Source organism: Boleophthalmus pectinirostris, unplaced genomic scaffold (assembly GCF_026225935.1).
Source record: "Boleophthalmus pectinirostris isolate CB_2022bp ecotype Guang Dong unplaced genomic scaffold, ASM2622593v1 HiC_scaffold_8, whole genome shotgun sequence".
Classification (NCBI taxonomy): domain Eukaryota; kingdom Metazoa; phylum Chordata; class Actinopteri; order Gobiiformes; family Gobiidae; genus Boleophthalmus; species Boleophthalmus pectinirostris.
In genome coordinates this window covers 21,282,329-21,295,081 of record NW_026571515.1, presented here as the reverse complement: position 1 = coordinate 21,295,081, position 12,753 = coordinate 21,282,329, and the positions used below count along the sequence as shown (strand labels likewise).

Genomic DNA, 12,753 nt, shown 5'->3' with positions numbered 1-12,753 from the left:
TCGTTCCAAAATAGTCCAAACTGAATCCCGCCACAGCTTCACCAACGCCCGGGAACTCGCCTCTCACGCGTGATTATCCCATCGTGAATCCAGCATCCAGCAGTTCAGTCGTTCAACCATCCACTCCCACCAGTGGTGCGTGTGCGCGTGCCCGTGCCTTAGGTAAGTAGGTAGATATAGGCTAGTGGTGTGCGAAGCGCGGGCCCTGGCTGGTGTATTTACAGCCAGATACCTGCAGCAGCAGCGAGCCTTAACCCCCTGTTATACCCAGCAGCTGAGGCGCTCCTGGACACCCCCACCCGCTCACGCACACACACACGCAGACTCACGCACGCACGCCGCACTGTCTTTTTCAGACATTGCAGCGCTGTGTCGGATTCTGCGCAATGCCTCGTTTATGTCCTTAATGTTGAGTCTGTGGCGGTAGATGACATGTGTCTTTAACGGGCGCGGCGGAAACGGGCACAAATGGGACAAAACAAACCTGTTAGAGTTGGCTGGAGGAAGAAGCAGAAATAGCCCAGTGTAGAAGGGTAGCCATACGGAATTTGGGAGTGAGATAGTTAAGCAGTGCCGGATCTACAGAATACGGGGGTGCAAGGTAAAAATCAGGCCCCAAAGCACAATTCGAAAAATAGGATACACCCCATACGCAAAGGATTGAAAAAAGAGGATGGCCACCATTGGGACTGCCAACAGCTCCTGAATAATTACTAGTACGTGCGCTTTGCTTGTTTACTTGAGAACATACACTGTGAATTACTTCCGCTGTTCAGTCCCTGAATCTCTCAATTGTGGGAATAAAAATGCATCTTTGATTTTCCAAAACAATGTTTTAACAATCAGTTAGCGCATAGTCTACTTAATTTAGTCTCTAAACTAACTTTAAATGTAACAAAAATCGGGGTAACCAGGTGTAATACATGGACTCCCAGCAAATGAGTTATCCTTATAAAGTGAAATAGCAATCATTATAAGCTGAGCTACAAACTGCTACACAGTGAAATGGGTTGTAGCCTTCTGCTGTGGACATGCTTTCATCAGCACTATACAAGAATGGAGCATCTGGACAGTATCTGAAGTCTATGAAGCTCAACAGCAATAATAAGTAATTCTGTAACAACTCCAACAATATAAAAAAAATAAGATTTGAGAAACAGTTAATTCAACATTAAAATAGGTTTTTGTAGGGCTTGATTTCAGCACCACGGACAGCTACTAGCATACGCTAGTAGGTATGAGTCTTCTCTCACAAATAAAGTGGTTGAACATTGGTTGGTTCACATTAATTTCCAAAGAAGTAAGAATCTTGGTCAGATATAAAAATGATCGTATTGTACATACAGCTTGCCATGGGAGGTACTATGCAGAAAACCTACCCATTCACTGGGTGCATTTTCCTCAGTGCTCAGGAATCCAACCCAAAACCTTTTGACTGCTGGGTCACCCTTGCTAACCCCTTTCTTCCCACTTCCTCTAATGTATGCAGTTATTGAGTAAAGCTGACAAAAATATGTTCCTCCAAACCACTAACTTTTACTTTCCTTTTTATGAGGATATAAGAGTCACTGATTCATGCATGACTGTAAACTCCACTCACGATCATCACATTTGTGCAGAGTCTTTGATCCACAGGCCATAGACTGTTTGTCCCTTTACTTGGCCCTGCCCCAGTGCAGAAGGACAACCAGGCTGGACTTCAGTCTAATTAAAAACTCCAGGGGGTATTCACAGGCTGAAGTAAATAGAGAGAGTCTAAAGTTGAACAGATGTGAGTATGCACAAACTGCCGCTCGGTTAAATGTACTGTTTACTAATGACCTTCTGCTGCATGCCTTCCTCAGCACTTTAACACTTCAAAAAAGACTTGTGCATTATTGTGAATGGACTTTCAAAGGTGCTTCAGTTCAACACAATTAATTTTATCTGAACATCAGTTATGGGCAAATGAATTAATTTGAAAAAAGGGAAACTGATACCTGAAGCCTATTTCCTACATGAGCATGAATGTGTGTGATTGTGTGCACACAATGTGTCAATAAGTCTCAACAATACTATATTTTACACAGATAAATTTCTCCCCCTCTGTGACATTTCTCATGTCCCTGCCTATGTCTAAGGATTAAAGTGTATTGATTCTATTTTTCACATATTCTTTGCACCTACTAATTTGTGTTTTAAATTTTTCTTTGCATAGCTCATCATTGGTGGTGTGTATATAAATATCTAAATATACAAATATAAACACATTTTTAAAAAATGCATATATACATATTGATGTTGATTTTATTGATGTTGTTTTTATTTTCATTTGATTTACTACTTTATGTGACTGTTGGTACTTGATGTACATTTATAGTAGCATAAGCAGCAACTTTTAACGTGTAGGTTTTATTTTAATATGCTTGTATTGCGCTTTTGTGATTTAAATTGTCCTTCCCCTTTTCCGTCCACGCTGTCTTTAGCGGAAATGCGTATACGGAAGTGAAATTGTAAACAAAAAGTGAAAATCATCAGCCTATTTTTAAACCGAATAAATAGCATATCAGTCTACTCTAAAGGCTTTGAAAAGGTAAGTAGTTATAGATTTAATATGCAATGTTACCACCGGATTCGTTCATAAATTATGTACGGTTATAAGTTATTCAGAAATATGAGGACTTATTATGTAATAGTCAGCATTATCTTGGATGCTAACAACTTAGCGTGATGGCTAACCTAAAGCGAATGTGTTTAGTTTTGGGTTAACGCCCACGATCTGCTTGATTTATATTGGTGTGGTGCTTTTATCCTTGAACATTTTTGCTCCATATACTTTTATTGCTTCAAAGCAGCCTGTTTGCCGTTTTTTTTTTTTTTTTTTTTTTTTTTTTTTAACGTGTGCAATTGTCCATCTAAACATTCTACGACTTTTAACTTTGAATTCGACGCGACTGTGAAAATGGTCTTAGTTGTATCTGAATAAAAAGTTATTTGTATTAGCTACCCAATAAGAAAACCGAAATAGTAGCCTAATGTATTCGGTTTTAGTGCTGGCCCATTTTTTGCGCTTTGATTACCGCATATAAATTCCCCTTATACCTCAGCACATCCCAAAAATGCCTCCTTTAACCTTTGAGGCAAATTCTGGCATGAACATGACACCTTATTTGGCCATGAAATATTACTGAACTTTAGAAATTCTTATATCCTATGCTCATCCAGCTAGCTCTTTAGGCTTGTCAGAAGTCTTCATTAATTTGCATTTATGATCTATCACTGCACAGCTAAAACATCCCCTGTTGTTAATAAATGTACTCTTTAGTGGTGGTAAGAGACACAAAGGAGACATTACTAACTAAAATAATATAATAAAATACCTGAAACTTTTACTTATAACAGCTACTGCAGTGGTTTTCACTGTTATGTTGTTTTGTGTTCTAGGGCTTCATCTAACTGCCATCACGTTTCTGTCAGAAGATTTCGTTAATTGTCAGGGCTGCCAAGTACCAGTGCAGCCATGTCGAGGAAGCAGACCCCAAAACCGGTCAGAGGTAACAAGAAGAGTGAGCTAGAGCGCAAGAGAGATGAGAGGGCTGCACGACGTGCTATTGCTAAAGATCGCAAAAACAAAGGGCAGGATGGAGATGATGGAGCAGAGTTTCTCAGCTTCTCCAACCAGCTTCAGGCCCTGGGGCTAAAACTCAGAGAGGTTCCTGGAGATGGGTAAGATACACACATTTTATGTAATAGCAGAAAAGACTAAATATTACCAAACTATAACAAGGGGAATCACAGCGTATCACATGCCATCATCATTTATCATACCATATACCAAACTTGCATTTATTACTCTAAACCACAGGTGTCAAACATGCGGCCCGGGGGCCAGATGTGGCCCTCGAAGACCTTTTAATCTGGCCCTCAGCTGATTTTCTACTAAAATATTTTAATTATATTTTCTATTAAAATATTGGTAATTTTCTGCGGCGCTGAGCATAGCAGCGTCTCCAGCGTCTCTGTGTGTGACGCCTCCCACCAGAGCAGCACAAATGAAGACTTGTCTCTTTCCAAACGCTCTTAAAGGACGATCGTTTTGACTGTTGACCGTGACACCCTCATCAGCAAAATGTCATAAATGAGAAAAGTGAAGCCGAGTGCAGGATTTTCCAAGAAAAATGGACTTAATCCTATTTACATACAAGTTCATGTTAAAACTTTGTGTTGAAATTGCATTTTTCTTAAAGTTTCAGATTGTTCATAATATTTTATAAAAGAAAGAGTTCCACAATTAAAAAAGATTTCTGTAATAGATTTGCGTTTCCTTACAAAAATATTTGAACTTATTGTTATTTTTGGGGTTTGTATGCCATGAGTTTTCTGATCCGGCCCCTTTAGGATCAAAGTAGGTTGAATACGGCCCCCAGACCAAAATGAGTTTGACACCCCTGCTCTAAACTAATCATGACTAATTATATAGGAGTGAAAGTTGTTAAAAGTATTAAAACCTAGCAACTAATCAATACTAAACTAGCATGGAAACTAGATATTCTTTTCAGAATACTGAAACTGATACTACTTTTACAATACTGAAAGAAATTATGACATTTTCTTAACAGGTTTGGAAATTATCTTATTCTAAATTAGAACTAGCATAAGATATTGAAGAAACTACAATTTATACTGTCAAATTATTTGTTATTATTATTAAATGTTTGTATTGTGATAACACTACTAGGAGCCATAGGGGAAAAAGACTGAGGTGTACACAAACATTATTTTCTGGCTTCTGCGTATTGCCATTTTCAAGACCAGGGTTATATCTAGCATCAGCCAAGTAATTTCACCTGTAATTTGAACCTGTGGAATAAATAGTCTGTAAGATACTAAACGGCAGTGTATCTGTGCATGTCTCTACAGGAACTGTCTGTTCCGAGCTCTGGGCGACCAGCTGGAAGGTCACTCGCGCGCTCACCTCAGACTCAGGCAGGAGACGGTCGACTTCATGAAGTCACACAGACAGGACTTTGAGCCTTTTGTGGAGGATGATGTCCCCTTTGAGCAGCACTGTAAGAACACCGCCTACTAACTGACAGCACAGGCCAGGAAAATGCACTGGCAACTGTTTATAGGAGCTACTATTACATACACTTTTACACAGTAAGAAAGAAAACCTCAAAAGTCAATGGAACATTATTTTTCTTATCTGAATTCAATAGGGTGCCAATAACTGTCATACACAGATACTAAAAGAAAGATGATTGTATTAAACTCATGTAACACTCCTAACCTGTTTGAGTATCCTATCCTGTTTGAAGTTGTGGGTGGCCAAGTTAATTAAAAGCTATAAATAAAGTCTATTCAATAGGTTCTCGTGGTTTTGCTGCTGCCCCTTGAGGTCGCTAAATATAAAACATTTATTGTGACACTTTGCTGTTTTTATTACCACAAATAATCATAACTTATTAACACTGTAGATCACTTCATAGAGTTGGAGACCATTGTCCTGTTTTTACATAGCCTTAAAGAAGAAGTGATACTGGAAAGAATAATAAAATGGTTAAGTGATTTGTAATGGCTGTATGAGCTAACTAATGTGTGCTACACATTTGTAAACAACTGTGCCATGATTGATTGCATTGCACAACAAAAAGGCACAGTGGAAATGCATATCACAACTTGGATTTTGTCCACTTAATATTATGGATTGTTTTTCCTGTAGTATCCAACCTGTCCCAGCCTGGAACGTTTGCAGGAAATGATGCCATTGTAGCTTTTGCTCGTAGCCAAGAAGTTAAGGTGGTGATCCACCAACTTAACACACCGCTCTGGGAGGTAATCACAGATGGCTGTGTTTTTCTCATTTTACTGATTTTTCCTTATTTGCAAACAATGAGAATTCAAATTTTCTCACAGATTAATGGTTCAGAGAATCAGCTGTGTAGAGAGCTGCACATTGCCTACCGATATGGAGACCATTATGACAGTGTGAGGAAGATTGGGGACAACACAGAGAGTCCTGCTCAGCTACGGATAGAGGTAGACACATTATAATTTAAAGTTTTTTGTTTTTATTTTTAAGTATGAAACAATCATTTTACTTGATTTACATGATTAATTTATATACTAAAGATCAACATTGTGACTACTTGTGCTCTGATATTTAGTCTTTGTTTTTTGTTATTTTCTGTCATAAAATAACAGTGTTTCTCTAAAGCCAGGAACATGACAGAATCTCCGTCTCACCTCCGTGTCTGTTGTTTCCAGAATCTACAAAAAGGTCAAAAGCGTGAATTTGGTGATGGTCAGAGAGACAGACAGAAGAACATTTCCCCTTCAGATGAAGAAAACCTCATCTTCAGCTCCATTAGGAACAGAGGAACACCAGGTAAGTGCTTCTCTTTTAGACTGTGTATCAGAAGGTAATCCATATTTTGCATCCACTGATGATGTATTTGTATTTGTGTGCAGGGGATGAGGAGAACCTGCTCCAGCTGAGTGCTGCTACCATCAATGCTGAGTGGCTGCTGGGTGCTCAGGCCTGCCAATGCTCCTCTGAATCCTGTTCAAACTGCAATAATACGCCTTCTGAAGAAAGTGAGCCCAGACAACCAGCAGAGGGCAACAACGCACAGAAACCCAAGGCAAGGCGCAATGATTTATTGGCACCAAAAGAATAACCAAAACTGTCTCCAGATGCTGAATTCTAAATTTTGTTTTGTAAGAAAACCCAGACTAACTTAAAAAAAAGATAAAAATGTTTAAACCAGAGCAAGCGTAGGACTATATTATGGCAATGTAAATGACACCTACATGACCCCAAAAGAACTGTTAAAACTATATGTGAATCAAAATAATAGTTTCTATAAATTTACCATGTAAACTTGTATTAGTTTTGGACCTTCAGCATTGTCCATTGTCTTCTGGGCGTTCACTCTGTTGTGTTTTAACAGTCCTGTCTCTTATCCTGCAGAAGAAGGAAATGTCAAAGAAAAATAATTAAAAATGCACCATCCAAATTGTAGTTGTGTTTGCTATAAAATTTGTCACATCTTTGACACTTCTTCAGTGCAAAACAATATTATGTTCTGCAGTCTGCATTATAATTATTACTTACATATGGGCATATTGTGTCTAGTGACAAATTATATTTTTGCAAATACATTTCTGGATACAGTTTAATTTGTTTTGTAGGTGTCTAACAAACAGCGGAAAGAGCAACAGCGAATGGAGAAAAAGAAGCGACAGGAGGAGCGTCATCGTCAAAAGGTTCTCCAGGAAAAAGGTCTACAAGACCAGAACCAGAACCTGCCAGACGCTGTGACTTTAGTACCGGCTCTCAACACCTTGAGTTTATAAACCATCAGGCCCCTGCTGCTGCTACAGATACTCACTACATTTTGCACATCCTAAATCACATTCAATGACTTTTCCTCCAGAGAACCATGTAGTTTCTCTGTTAAACAGTATCAAGGTGCCTGCGAACTTGAGTCTGTGGGTGAATGTATGAAGGGGTGATTTTGTTGCATATGCTGGTCAGATCCTTAATGCCTTTTCAAGCCGGGGTCCTTGCTTTACCATGCAGATAGTCATGGGCAGCCATGTTGTCTGTTTACCGCCACGGTATTACGTTATTTCAACTTTTGTGTTTTTTTTATTCAAATGTATAAGCAAAGAGGAAAGGGGAAAATGCTGTGCTGTTTCCCCTTAAATGGCAATAATTTTTAGGAGTAACAATTTTTGTCAACTGGCAAGTTTGTTTTGTTTAATTTTGTATTCTCCTAGGATATTTTCTTTGTTTTTATCTGCCCAAATTCAGAAGTAGCCAACAGTATTTGATGGTATTGCAAGCATTTGTTTAGGTATTATGTGCTCAGAAATCAATTCTAGTTGCAATCTGCAGTTTGCATGAATATGTGATGATAATTCTGTTTGTACTGGCTAACCGCTGCTCATCACAGACCTAGCCAAAATATAGAAGTTTAAATGATTACAGATTACATTATTTTGAAAAGTATATCAGTAGCAACCTTCTTTCCACAGTATAAATTGTTCGTGTATGGTAAAACGAGGATAGTTGATCGAGAGCCCCTGATCACCACCATTAACCATTACACAGTTGCTATTGATTTGAAGAACCATATTTAATTTTTCAGTTTCCATTAGTTGGATATGCACACTTCCATGGGATAGAAAGAACATGCAATGTATGAATGGGCTGACCCCGTGACTGAATCTTTGTAGAAAGGTTCTGAACCCCTCTGTCAATATTGCACAATTTACTTTGTATTTTCAGTTATGTCAGTTGCTCTTTAAGAATAGGTTATCGTCAGTAGATGCGGTTACATGCACACTCTGATCACAGATATCAGATTTTTGTGTGCGTGTAACCATAGCCACTGTAACCCACGTAATTCCTTTGAAGGAACTGGGTTTGACAGTATGGAAAAATGATTTTGAAACAGGGTGAACTTTTCAAATGTGCGCTCCACTAGTGCCCAGCACTGCAGTCACATCTGTGGCTCATATTGTATTTCTGTAATAAAGACTATTATAAGATATTATATTCTGTTTGGCTTTTTGGACATTTCTAATCTACATTGCACACCTATTCAATGATATAAAACAGCTGGAAGTGTTAAATTAAAACACTATCTTAATTTACAGTACAGGCTACTAAAAACATGTAATTCCATGGTGGTTAGAGCTATGAGGGGTCAGGTAACAAGTACATTAATGCAGGACGCTACATTGCATTAAGAGTACGGTAAATAAAATGGCCAAAATAAAATGTCTCCAACCACTTAAGTCAAAACTTTTTACAGGTCAGATGATTAAACACACCACTTCCTTCACCCAGATTTGTAAGACTCACAGTCCACTTTATTGACGTTATATAAAAAAGACAACTTTGAAAAAATATTTACAGTAACTTTCAGCACAAACTATAAACCAATATTCATTCATTCTTTCAGCCTCACAATGGCATAAGTCCCGTTTGAATTGCCTCCATATGGTGTTGTTCTCCAGTCTGTAGAAATGTTCATTGTCAAAAGTCCTGCTGAATATTCTCTTTATTCTCCTCCCCCTGCTGCTGTTTGAGCTGAGCCACTTCATTCTCCAGGTGAACAATGGCACGCTCAATCTCATAGTTTTTACTGACCAGAGACACCCAGCTACAGAAAGATAAAAGTACATACAAATGTCAAACACACCACAGTAAAGGCCATCTGGCCATCAAGAGAAATGCAGTTGTTTAAACATACTTTGATTCAAGTTCTCGTAGTTTAGCTCCTCCAGTCAGCTGGTCATTCTTCCTTTGCCAATTGAGATCTTGTATTTGCTTTCTGCAAAAGTAAATATTTTATATTTGTAATAAATATCTGTAAATAGGGTACATTATATTTACACTTTTTTACTAAAACCAATTTTTACCTGAATTTCTGTAGTTCCTTTTGCGCAATCTCAATCATAAAGGCCAAGTTACTGTAAAAAAAAAAAAAAAAAGTTAAAAAATAATTATTAAGCAAGCTCTTCTCTCTGGCTCTCGAAGACGGTCGCATCTTCGCAACTTATCTTCCCTGCTTCGCTTCTCTTGTCCACTCTAGTGTCTTATACTTTTGATAGACTCTCTCCACCCTGCTCTTCCAAACCTAAAATTAATCATGGATTTGATCAGTTGGTCTCTCAGTACAACTGACATGAGGAACTTGGGTTCAGGGGAACCAGACTGCCTTACCAGGACGTTCGCGGCATACATTGGACAGTTGGGAGAAGTGGTGCATTGTGTGTCTGGCAGCTCTTTCCATGGAGGACACTGAAGACATCTACATATTCAGAACCATTATTTCAGGCCTTTTGCTGATTGGATTAGGCATGGCCCTGATTTAAAGCCCCACTAGGCTGCCCGGTTTGATTAGAACACTGGGCAGAGCTGTCAGCACTCGAATTGTGGCTATAAACTTTAAACTACAATATAGATAACATCAGCTCACAGCCCTGCATAGACAAATTGATATATACAGAGATATGGACAAGAGAGTAGTCATGGGAATTGAAATGCGGCTACTTGCCCTAAACTCAAACAACCTGAACATCATCTGCTTTTGGCCTCCCTCCTCATCTAGCACTGGCCTCGGACAAGGCTGCTTCTAGAACAAACAACTCCCTCGGAAGAACATGGCAGGGAGACCCTCTTGCATTCCTTTCCCACTCAAACTTACACCTGCAGATGTTGACTCTGTCTGGGACCTCACAAATGTTTTCTCCATGGATTGAGTGTCAGGCAGAGCTCATCTCCAGGCCCACCCCGCATCCCACGCCTTCGTTGCTGTATTGTGTTTTTGTATAGCCTATAACTCCACCCCCCACTCCCCTACCCTTGCAAGTCACCATGTTGTACTGTGTTTGATCATGAACTTATGTCGCAGAGGTTTTTTTTGTCCTGGTTCCACATTATACTCCCCACAGGAGCATGGTCTGGGGTTGGTTTCTTTTTTTTTTTCGCTTCCTCCTGTCCTCATGTTATGCTGTATTGTTTTTCTAAAAGATGCGCCTGAGATAGGCTGTGATACCTGAATTTCCCCTCTGGGGGATCAATAAAATATTTATCTATCCATCTGTATTTGCAGTCAGAGATATAGATACAATCTTAACAGTTGTAGCTACTTACTCATTGTAGACTTTCCAGGCATTTGTCCCATACTGTGACATGATCTCCAGGTTCTCAATGCGAACAGCCTGATGTTCCAACTGAGCCATGGAATTGTTCACACACTCCTGCCATGCTGTAATGTCATTCTTCTGACCTGAAGAGGGTGCTGGCAACTCATACCTTGAAAGTAATTTCAAAGTAGTGTTATTATAAAAATAATTCAAAGTTATTTTTTGTTGTTGTTGGTTTTTTTTTTAAACCCACTTAGTTCATTGTCAATATTATACATTGTCATCTCACATTCTGTTACCCCCACCCACAAACGGCCAACCACGCACACCCCACAGCAACAATATTAATAATATATCTACAAATAATAAAACAAATATTAAGTAAATGAATTAAAGATTAGAGATAGACCAATATATCAGGATGATATTAGCATTTTTTACCGAATCATCTATAAGCATTACATCATCAGCACAGGCCGATATTTTCTTTTGGCCAACCTGGTGCCTAAAGAGTACACTTAAATCTTAATTTGTACACTTCAATGCAAATTAATGACTGCTAAAAATGTGACTACATAGCCCTCTTGAAGGTTTGTGGTAAAAAGGGACTGTAGGTGAGTTTGTCATAAATTAAAATAACAGAAATTGAAATCAGCCCTATTTATTGTCCCAAAAATATCAGCAGAGCTTATCTAGATTCTAAACAAATGAAAAAAAAAAATCAGTGTAAGTCCAAGCTCTAATAAAAATACCAACTAAATACATTTTAGGGGTACAATAACTCCATGCAGGGCAGCACCCTCCAACTGTCCTGTTTAACATTACCGTTTCATGCTCAGGAGCTCCATGGGTTGTCGAGCTGCCAGTCTCTCAAATTCATTCTTCATAATTTCGGTCTAAAGAATTTAACATACAGTATTAAATCATACAAGAGAATACAGTCTGTATGTCCAGATCATACTGCTAGGTTTCAGATGTTGTATGTATTGTTATGTGGTGGTATGGTACAGGTTCTAGTCACAAAAAGAAATGATCAGGTTCAACATCTGTGAATTTATCTTTTGGATATTTTATATCTTTCATAAGTTTATAAAGAAAACTGTCTCTTAGCGCCCATCTAAGAGCATGACATCACATCACAATCTATAATCTGAAAACCACCAATTCATATCTTAATCACAATAATAATTACTGAATTTACCTCAAAAGCAGAGAAGTCAGGTGTTGGTAAATAGCTCAGGTAGTTCTTGGTGGGTCTGTATCTCCTGGTTTCTTCTTCCACAAGCGCTGCAGCCTAACCATGATTAAACTCAGAATTACTTGATCCAGATATTATGAGTCCATGATGTAAGTAACAAAAGATGGGAACATTAAATACCCATAGTCACACATATGTAATGTAAAAAATATTGTATTGATGACACTAAAGAATAGAAGCATCAGAACTTATAGAATTTACAACAGACTCCCCAGGCAGACAGGTTGGTATTTTTTACAGTGTAGTAGAGAATTTGTTAGGTTAATAAAGAATTTATTAACATAACCAATCATATTACCAAATCATGAAACGTGCCATTTTGGCCGCATAGATGAACTTTAAAGTCCAGTCATTATTATCATGTTCGCAACTTTGGTTTTGTAAAATTAAAGCAAGCTTAACTACTACGTGTATTTCTAGCAGTCACGCGTCTCTTTTCTTGTTGGCAAACTGTCTATGGTTATGAATGAGACTGCGAGCTAGTTAGCATGTGGCGGCTAACGCTTGTGCCTCTAAAAAACTCACCGCTTCTCTGACTCCCGCGGCATCGTAACCCTGGTCAAAGTACGGAAGAGCATCCACAAACACCTCCCCAGCCACTGACGCTGTCCCGGCCATTTCTGTGAACTTATATCGCTTCTTTTCAGAGAGGATTTCTCTCACGCCGCCACTTCTGCTTCCTCGCACTTGGCCAAGCGGAAATGGAAAAAGTTATATCCGGTTCAATCTAATGGTTTTGAACCCACCTAGTGGATATTTAGGATATTACAAAAACATAAAAAGTAAACAAGCTTTAGAATAAGTGAAATAATAAACACATTTTCACTCTGTAAATAGACCTTTTTACTGTA

General features: G+C 38.6%; 2 protein-coding genes across 2 annotated transcripts; one reads left to right on the top strand and one right to left on the bottom strand.

The window, feature by feature from the left end:
• Positions 1-2,441: 2,441 nt before the first annotated feature.
• On the top strand, positions 2,442-8,543 carry otud3 (OTU deubiquitinase 3). Its single transcript, XM_020922395.2, has 8 exons — positions 2,442-2,572; positions 3,424-3,705; positions 4,900-5,048; positions 5,702-5,814; positions 5,896-6,018; positions 6,247-6,367; positions 6,451-6,623; positions 7,174-8,543. Exons 2-8 carry the CDS (start codon positions 3,500-3,502, stop codon positions 7,336-7,338), a joined length of 1,050 nt encoding a protein of 349 aa, XP_020778054.1. The 5' UTR covers positions 2,442-2,572; positions 3,424-3,499; the 3' UTR covers positions 7,339-8,543.
• A 293-nt stretch (positions 8,544-8,836) lies between these two features.
• bcas2 (BCAS2 pre-mRNA processing factor) lies at positions 8,837-12,615 on the bottom strand. Its single transcript, XM_020922502.2, has 7 exons — positions 12,428-12,615; positions 11,846-11,938; positions 11,470-11,540; positions 10,652-10,813; positions 9,415-9,465; positions 9,246-9,326; positions 8,837-9,155 (listed from the first exon to the last, which is right to left on the bottom strand). The coding sequence occupies exons 1-7, from the start codon at positions 12,518-12,520 to the stop codon at positions 9,029-9,031; spliced, it is 678 nt and encodes a 225-aa protein (XP_020778161.2). The 5' UTR covers positions 12,521-12,615; the 3' UTR covers positions 8,837-9,028.
• Positions 12,616-12,753: the final 138 nt, after the last annotated feature.

What these genes read in the sequence shown, in the direction of transcription:
- otud3 (XM_020922395.2), top strand. Translation starts at nt 3,500, where the DNA reads ATGTCGAGGAAGCAGACCCCAAAACCGGTCAGAGGTAACAAGAAGAGT. An exon ending in AGAGAGGTTCCTGGAGATGG is followed by an intron (nt 3,706 to 4,899) that starts GTAAGATACACA and finishes ATGTCTCTACAG; the next exon opens with GAACTGTCTGTTCCGAGCTC. An exon ending in ACAACGCACAGAAACCCAAG is followed by an intron (nt 6,624 to 7,173) that starts GCAAGGCGCAAT and finishes TTTGTTTTGTAG; the next exon opens with GTGTCTAACAAACAGCGGAA.
- bcas2 (XM_020922502.2), bottom strand. Translation starts at nt 12,520, where the DNA reads ATGGCCGGGACAGCGTCAGTGGCTGGGGAGGTGTTTGTGGATGCTCTT. An exon ending in GAGCTCCTGAGCATGAAACG is followed by an intron (nt 10,814 to 11,469) that starts GTAATGTTAAAC and finishes ATTACTTTCAAG; the next exon opens with GTATGAGTTGCCAGCACCCT. An exon ending in GCCTGGAAAGTCTACAATGA is followed by an intron (nt 9,466 to 10,651) that starts GTAAGTAGCTAC and finishes TTTTTTTTACAG; the next exon opens with TAACTTGGCCTTTATGATTG.